At 36.2% G+C, this 9,473-nt stretch overlaps 1 protein-coding gene across 1 annotated transcript; it reads left to right on the top strand.

Moving 5' to 3' along the window:
* The first annotated feature begins 5,293 nt into the window (after nucleotides 1-5,293).
* On the top strand, nucleotides 5,294-6,332 carry LOC121472371 (putative olfactory receptor 5AK3). Its single transcript, XM_041723684.1, has one exon. It carries the CDS (start codon nucleotides 5,403-5,405, stop codon nucleotides 6,330-6,332), a length of 930 nt encoding a protein of 309 aa, XP_041579618.1. The 5' UTR covers nucleotides 5,294-5,402.
* The last annotated feature ends 3,141 nt before the right edge of the window (nucleotides 6,333-9,473 follow it).

Genomic DNA, 9,473 nt, shown 5'->3' with positions numbered 1-9,473 from the left:
CATTTGGGGAAACGAACTAGGGGTGGTGGAAGGGGAGGAGGGCGGGTGTTGGAGGGGAATGGGTGACGGGCACTGAGGTGGACACTTGACGGGATGAGCACTGGGTGTTTTTCTGTATGTTGGTAAATTGAACACCAATAAAAATTAATTAAAAAAAAAAGAAAGCTTAAATGTTCTTCAGCATAAAATAACTACTAACCATTGTTCATTCCAATTCCAACTCAGCCCCTGGAACCTCAGATTCCTGAGGGAGCCAGTATTGATCCCTTAGGCCCCAGCTATAAACTCCCCAATTAGAAGAAAGCACATAGAGAGACCATGGTGGCAATCAGCCTGCATCGGCTGCAGAAACAGAAACTAGAGACAAATCTGGTGTAAGTAAAACAAAGCAATGAACTAACGATTGAAAGATTAAATGAATGAAAGGGGAACTGGGGTGGCTCAATCGGTTAAATATCTTCCTTCCACTCAAGTCATGATCCAGGGTCCTAGGCTTGAGCCCTACATTTGGATCCCTGCTCAACAGGGAGTCTGCTTCTTTCTCTCCCTCTTCTTTTCCCCCTGCTCATTCTCTCTCTCTCTTCTTTTCTCACTCTCTCTCTTTCTCTCTCAAATAAATAAATAAATAAATGTTTTTAAAAGAGAAAAATTTAATGAATGAGTGAAAATTATATGTTTTTCATATATTATTTGCAGGTACTATTATGACCAATTCTGAGTAGCTATTCAGTGCTCAGCCTTGTGTTGGGAATTTACATTAAAATTCCTCACTTTTTCACATCATTACAAGTAGTCTTTTTTCTTTCTCTTCCTCTTCCTTTTTAAAACAAAGCTATTTCAAAAAGAAAAGATGATGAAATTTATGTCTAAAGACTCTCCATTCCCATGCTGAAGGATTACCACTAAATATTTGATGTGAATCCTTCTTGAGCTTTTTCATGGATAGATAAAGAAAATGAGAAAAAGAGAATGAATGAAAATAAACATTTTTGTTTTTAAAAGGGCCCAGACTTAGGGCACCTGGGTGGCTCAGTTGGTTAAGCAGCTGACTCTTGATATCAGCTCAAGTCATGATCTCAGGTTCGTGGGATCAAGCTCTGTGTGGGGCTCCTTGGAGATTCTCCACTTCTCCCTCTCCTTCTTTACCTCCCCCACTCAAATAAATAAATAAATCTTTTTTTAAAAAATGGGTCCACACTTCAGTTATTATTCTGAAGCTTGCTTTGCTCATTTGACAACATGACAGAAGCAATATTCCATAAGACCAGCACATATTTATCGCCTACTTTTTGGACAGTGCATTGATCCAATAATATAAATCTGTTCTGATTTATTTAACTCTATTTCTAAATGTTTGCTTTTATAAGCAGTGTTACAATAAAAATCATGACCTTCTAATTATTTCTGTGATCCCATTTTATAGACAATGGAACTGAGGCCAAGGGGAGTTATATACATCCTTTGTATCTGTGAGGTGGGGTGACCAGAATTCAAACCCAGGTCAGCCGATTTCCTTTCCCTTCTACCACATGGTGCTGAATATAAAAGAAGCTTCAGAAGCACCAAGGTTTAGAATAGGTTAATCCCATTCATAATACTCAGGTACTTGGCTTGTGTGAAGTAAGGGGTATCCCTTATACTGGTTTTCCATAGCTCTTGAAAAATGTCCCCCAATATTTCATACTTTTATTTAAATTTAAAATGATTAAATTGAAATGGTAAATATCAAGATTCTAAGTTGAGTGGACCCATGACCAATTTTAGCTTTCCCTGACAAGTGCTTTTACCCACTGTTGGAAGGTCCTTTATCAATGGAAGGGTCCATATCAAATGGAAGGGTCCATTTCAACCCTTAGCCCTCACTAAATATCAAAAAGATTATTTCTTTAAAAAAAAAGAATTATTTCTTTTTCCACCACTACAAAGTTATGCCACTCTGTTTATTCCTCAAGGTATTTGAAAGAACCAGGTTGCCCAAGAAACATTGACACAAGGTTTAGTTTGTTATACTCCCCACCACTAAAGTCACATTCTTATAAGAAATCGACCATCTCATCTACAGAGCTTCAGCTCTGCCTGGCATTACTGACCTCAGGTACAGGAGCTTTCTACTGATGTACTGGGGATGTGGTTTTCTTTCTTTCCTTTGTGAGGGATTTTTGTTACTGTATAGTATTTAAGTTGCATGAAAATATATTTAAGATAATGTAACAACCATTCATGAAGCCATCACCTAACTTCTGCAACTTCTTTTTATTACTCAGCAATCCATTTGAGAAATTTATCCACATAGATGTTGTGGCACCAGTTTACTGAATTTTCACTGATTTATTTAATAGCTTATATTTTTTCTATGATCAACAATGCTTCTTGTGTGTGTAAGAGTATATATGTATACACTTACATGTGTATGTATACATGTATATATTTATATATCCTTGTTCATGTGGTCAAGAATTTCTCTAGAATATGTACCTATGATGGAAATCCTGGGAGGTATATATTTAATTTTACTTATTTTTCCAAATTTGCCTCTAACATGACTGTGCTAATTTGCCTTCTCACCAGAAATATATGACCATGTCCTCACCAAAACTTGGCACTTTAAACTGAAGAATGCAAAACTATATTTCAGTGCAGCATTAATACACAATTATCGGGACACCTGGATGGCTCAGCAGTTGAGCATCTGCCTTTGGCTCAGGGCGTGATCCTGGCCCCAGGATCGAGTCCCGCGTTGGGCTCCCTGCATGGAATCTGCTTCTCCCTCTACCTATGTCTCTGCCTCTCTTTCTGTGTCTCTCATGAATAAAAAAATAAAATCTTTTTTAAAAACACACAATTATCAAATTACTAGTGAGTTGTGTGTATTTTCATATTTCTATTGACTATTTAGGTTTTCTCTTCTATAACTATCTTGATTATATATTTTTTTAATTTTTCCCTTAGGATAATTTATAGACATTCTTTAGATATACTGGATACTAATTCTTTAACATTTATGTGTATTGCAAACAAATTTACCTGAGTAAACTTCTAGTCAATATTTGGTCTTTTCTCTTTCATATTGTTGCTATTTTTAATTTAAATATGTTTGAATTCTAATGTTTTATTTTTTGTGCATTCATGTTCTGTTTAAATACTTTTCTCTATATCTAAAGCATGGATATTTCATTGTATTATTCTCAAAGCCTCACAATTCACATCTTTAATCCATTTGGAAATTATTTTTGTGAAATATAAAGGAAGAATATAATATTATTTTTCATACGTATAAACATTTACAGCACTAGTTTACCGGACCATTTTTTACTCAAGTACATGGTCTTGGTTTCATACATCAAGCTTCCATAGACCTGTGGACTTGTTTATTATTCCTTTTTATCAATTTCATTGATCCATTTGTCCACCCTTATTCCATACCATACCGTAATGTCTTTATTATTACCACTTTTTAAAAGGGTCTGATATCTGATAGAATAAGTTTATCACCTTGTTGTCCTTTAAAAATTGGCTTAAGGTTTTTTAGATTTTTTCTCTCCCAAATAAATTTTAGAATAACTTTGACAAGATATATGTGAAATTCTTTCAAAATCTGATTGGAATTACAGTGAATTTGTAGATTAGTATGGGAGGGAAATGTAATGTTATAATATTGAGTTACTATCCATGATCCTGGTCTGTGTTTGGATCTTCTTTAAGCCTTTAAATAAAGTTGTATTATCTCAATAACGTCATGAGCATTCCTTCTTAGATTTATGTCTAGGTACTTTATTTTGATGTTATTGTAAATATAAATTTTAAATAACACTTTTGAATTCTTTCTGGTGAAAAGAAATGTGATTGATTTTTATATATTAAACTACTATTAAGTAACTTTACTAGGCTTACTAAGAATTTATCTGTCTAGTTTCCAGGATTTTTTATAGAGATGATTACATTATCTAAAAACAATAAGTTATGTTTCTTCCTCATAATCATTTTACCTTTCATGTCTCCTGCATTGTGTGCTGGCTTACAGCAAAATATAAGCATTACATCTCATGATTTAATAGTAAATATAATATTTAGTCCAGCAATGTGGTAGGTAGCCTTTACCAGGTAGAGACGGTCCCTGCCTCTTTTTATCTGTGTTCTATTTGATCATGGGAATTTACTGAATTTTACCAAATAATTATTCTGTATCTATTGAGAAGATCATATGGCTTTTTAAAGAATATAGTAATATGGCAAATTATGTCAATAAAATGTCAATGTTAAAAATGCTTTCATTCCTGAGATAAATACAAATAGGTCTTGATTACTGACGGAAAATACTTTTCTCTGCTTCTGATGTTTCTTTCCTGAGAAGAAAGCTAAGTTTGTTTAATCATAGGTTCTCCCCATGCATCCACTAATTTCCTAAAAAGATGGGCTGACATATCTGATTGTTAAAACTGAGAACAATTTGGTATGTACAGCTCAGTGGACTCTTCGTTTCCACTCTATGATGTGATAACTATTGAAAATGAGACTATTTAAAATTATTGCAGAATTTTGACAATGCTGATAATTTTTATTGCTACATGCAAAAATATTGGTACACAAAATATTACAATTTTGCAAAGAAAATGATCGTTTACTATAGATACTTTGATAAACATTTGCATAAAAGACTCTACTTGGGATGAGTCCATGACTGGCCAGAGCAGAATTACTAAGGAGGCAGAAAGAGTAAAATGAGAATACAGAAATAAATTAGAGCAAGGTCATGTAGAAATTTGTGAGTAACTCAAGATTTTCACACATAATAATTTGTATTTATGTAAATTGGGATTTGTGAATTAAAATGTATGCAGCATAAACGAAAGCTTAATTTTTATTTTTAGTTTTAGTTTTTTTAGTTTTTTATTGATTTCAGAGAGAGAAAGCATGAGGAGGGGCAGAGGGAGAGGGAAAAGCAGACTCCCTGCTTACCAGGGAACCAATGTGGGGCTCGATCCCATGACTCCAGGATCATGACCTGAGCTGAAGGCAGATGCTTAGCCAACTGAGCCTCCCAGATGCCCCAAGAAAGCTTAATTTTTAAATTTATGATTTTATATGTTCCCTAATTGATGATTTAAGATATATGTTTAAGAAAAGCTTAAATTCTTAATATAATTAAGAAGTCAGTTTGTACCCTGAAAACAAAGAAACTGATCCATGGCAGTTTCCCCAAAGTATAGATCTAAGTTATCTAAGTCAGATGTCAAGATATAGACTTTAAATACAGAGTCAATTATCGCATAGAAAGTATCTTCTGACTCCACTGTGAAACCAAATATTATATCATTGCCAATTCCAAAACTAAAGGATCACATGGCTTTAGCTTTCTCTTCTTTCTTTGCTCCTTTTCAGCTGATGCTTAATCTTTGCTAGCCATGGAACAAAACAATGGCACTAAAGTAACTGAATTCATCCTCCTGGGATTTGCTGGTCAACACAAGTCTTGGCATGTCCTCTTCATAGTATTTCTAGTGATCTATGTGGCCACCCTAATGGGGAATATTGGGATGATCCTACTCATCAAGATTGATTCTCGCCTTCATACACCGATGTACTTTTTCCTCCAACACCTGGCATTTGTGGATCTCTGCTACACCTCTGCTATCACTCCCAAGATGCTGCAAAACCTTGTAGAAACAGAGCAATCCATCTCATTCACGGGATGTATGGTGCAATTACTAGTCTATGGAGCTTTTGCAACAACCGACTGCTACATCCTGGCTGCAATGGCAGTGGACAGGTATGTGGCCATCTGCAACCCACTCCGCTATCCGACAGTCATGTCCCAGGCAGTCTGCATTCAACTCCTGGTTGGCTCATACTTCATAGGCTTCTTGAATGCCTCTGTAAACACAAGTTTTGCTTTTTCATTGAACTTTTGCAAATCCAATAAAATTAACCACTTTTTCTGTGATGAACCCCCACTCCTTGCCCTCTCGTGCTCCAACATTGACTTCAACATCATGCTACTAACTGTCTTTGTGGGGTTTAACTTGATGTTCACTGTGCTGGTTGTCATATTTTCCTACATATATATTCTGGCTTCCATCCTGAAGATATCTTCTGCTGCAGGGAAAAAGAAAGCCTTCTCCACATGCGCCTCCCACTTGACAGCAGTCATAATTTTCTATGGGACTCTCTCTTACATGTACCTGCATCATGGGACCAAGGAGTCTCAAGAGCAAGAAAAAATGGCTTCTGTGTTTTATGGCATTATCATCCCCATGTTAAACCCCCTCATCTACAGCCTGAGAAACCAAGATGTGAAGGAAGCCCTAAAAGGGATTCGAAAGAAGGCCTACTAGTTTGATCAGCAGTTTCTAATTCTTTACACTTGTAAACAACCAGACTCACAGTGCCAATGTTTAAGAAATCAAAACCAAGGAGCCAAACAACATAGGAAAAGTTGCTCAGTTGTTCTAATACTGAGCTGCAAATAAAGTAACAATGAGACAAATAGTTTACACCAGTGTAACTGGCAAAAACCGAAAAAAGAATGATAACACCTATTAATTGCTGTGATGTAAGGAATATGATGCTCTCACCCATTGTTAATGGGAAATTGAAGTGTTACTTCACTCTAGAAGGAATCTGACAATATGTTTTTAAAACAAACAAAGAAAAACTCTTCAATTCAGAATTTCAGACTAGCAAATTGATATATGGAAATAAAAGTTCAAGTCTATAAGGCCATTTATTTAAAGATACTTATTGCAGCATTGTTTAGGAAGACGAGATCAAGAAAATGAATATTCCTTAATAGGGAAATAAATGTGTATTGTTGTAATTCCAAAATCTGTATCTATTGCTGCATAACAAATTTCTATAAATTAAAGGGCTTAAAACATGATGATTATATTATAGTTTTATGGGTCAAGAATATGGACACTGCTTAACTGCATCCTCTGAGATGCTACAATCAAGGTGTCAGTCAGGACTGGGAACTCATCTGAAGGCTCAACTGGGGCTCCACTTCCAAGCTCCCTCATATTATTGGAACAATTTACCTCTTTGCAGTTGTAACAGATTCCTGCCTTCCTGTTGGCCATTAACCAGATGTTGCTCCCAGCTCTTAGTCTATCCATAGTTCTTCTCCATGTGGCCCTCTCCATAATCTTTGAAACAGCACACCCTTGTATGCCCAAATTGTACTGCTACTTCAAGAGTCAGTCTCTCCCTGAAGTTTTCCCAGCTTAGCACTTGTTCCTGCCAACTCCCTAAGAAGGTAATTCCTTCTTCCACTGAATCTCATAGCACTTTATTTGCAACAATAAACATTATTTATTATTTATCACTTCCTGTCTACATTATTTACTTGCCTAAAGACCCTCAATATCATTTATAAGGTAGTTGAGATACATTGTCTTTGTATAACCTTCTAACATCTGGTGTAAAGACTTAGAGACAGTAGGTATTCTATAAATATTGAATGAAGAAATGAAGATAAAATACAATAATATAAACAGCTTTCTAACTGGAAGTTATGTGAGAATGTCGCCTACACTAGTGGTCTTTAAATATCAGTTGTAGACAGCAGCATTCAAATGATCACAAAAAGTTTTTTTTAAGATGTTATTTATTTATTCATGAGAGACAGAGACAGAGAGAGAGAGAGGCAGAGACTCAGGCAGAGGAAGAAGCAGGCTCCATGCAGGGAGCCTGATGTGGGACTCCATCTCAAGTCTCCAGGATCATGCCCTGGGCCAAAGACAGGCGCTAAACCACTTAGCCACCCAGGAATCCCCACAAAAAGTTTTTAAAGTGCAAATGATAATATCCTAGCCCTGGAGGTGTTGATTCAGTAACATTAGTCAGAGCCAAATATCTATAACTATCTATATATGCAGAGTGTTTCTTTAGTAGTATGGTCCACAGGAAAGTAGAATATAAGAGCACAGAATTTTGAATAGTTTAGTATGTTGTTGATAATGCCAACCCTGACACTCATCAGCAGTGTCCCTTTACAAGTTAGTTGGTCTTTCAAACCTTATTTCCCATAATAGTACATATCTCATGAGATTTTTTTTGTTTGCTTGTTTGTTAGTAATAGATCGGTAAGCTAATGAATAGTACCTGGCACTAAAAACTCTCAACAATTGTGAATAGTAATCAAGTACTAACAAGGATTATTTCAACGTGGGAATGGCAGACATTATAAAAATGCCTTCATTACACACAAACACACAGAGAGTCAATAAAAAGTCTCCCAAGGTTTGCAACATGAACACTTTCCCCTTTGGGAAACCCCTCTCTCCTTCAGCAGAAAGCTAACTAATGAGGTTGGGTTTTGGGGGCGGGGGTTGTTTATTTGGTTTTTTTTAATCCTATTTCAGCATCGAGAGTCACAGATGCTCCAGGGAAAAGGTACTACTCCCATAGACATCAAATATAAACTCTCTCTGTGAAGAAATCACTTGGCAAAAAAAATCAGCCTGCACTAGCCTGCAGGGAAAAAAATCTAATGACAAATCCCTTGTAAATAAATCAAATTGCATTTTTCCTACTCTGCTGTGCATTATTTTAATAGACGGGAACCACAGTAAAATCTATAGGATTAGAGCCAATATGGCAGCATAATCAACTCCAAGGTTGAGTAGAGTCATCTTATCTTCAGCAAGGTAAAAAGTATAAATGGAGAGGGGAAATTATCAATTGTTTTGAGAAGTTATAAAATAACAGGGAGGGGCACCTGGGTGCCTCAGTGATTGAGCGTCTGCCTTTGGCTCAGGTCATGATCCCAGGGTCCTGGGTTTGAGTCCCAGATCAGGCTCCCCACAAGGAGCCTGCTTCTCCCCCTGCCTATATCTCTGCCTATCTCTCATGAATGATTAAATAAAATCTTTTAAAAATAATTTTAAAAATTACTTCACATCCCACACATTTTTCTGCAAAATGCCTTACTCACCAACAATATGTTATTAACATTTTTCCTAAGAATACGTATAGATCTATCTCATTATTTTTAGGTATTTCATGAAATACAAACTATAGATTAAGTCTCATTTGTTTTAGCATCACCCTATCTACCGTTTATATTTTGATATAAAAAGCAATACTGCCTAGGGGATCCCTGGGTGGCTCAGCGGTTTGGTGCCTGCCTTTGGCCCAGGGCGCGATCCTGGAGTCCCGGGATCGAGTCCCGCGTTGGGCTCCGGGTATGGAGCCTGCTTCTCCCTCCTCCTATGTCTCTGCCTCTCTCTCTCACTCTGTGTCTATCATGAATAAATAAATAAATATTTAAAAAAAAAAAAAAAGCAGTACTGCATAGAATCCTCTGGGCTTAAATTTTTCCCATCTCATTTCATCAAAGATTCAACTGAGGTTGAGGGAAGTTTACAAGCTGTTGCCCAAAATCACATACCTTTTGAATGAGAGTTTCAAGATTCAAATCTAGATCTTTCCAACTGCTAATTCCAACTTTTCATGGCAGGTAGTATAAAATAAAA

This window comes from Vulpes lagopus, chromosome 11, assembly GCF_018345385.1.
Source record: "Vulpes lagopus strain Blue_001 chromosome 11, ASM1834538v1, whole genome shotgun sequence".
NCBI classification, from domain to species: Eukaryota; Metazoa; Chordata; class Mammalia; order Carnivora; family Canidae; genus Vulpes; species Vulpes lagopus.
This window is presented reverse-complemented; position numbering and strand designations above follow the sequence as displayed.

What these genes read in the sequence shown, in the direction of transcription:
- LOC121472371 (XM_041723684.1), top strand. Translation starts at nt 5,403, where the DNA reads ATGGAACAAAACAATGGCACTAAAGTAACTGAATTCATCCTCCTGGGA.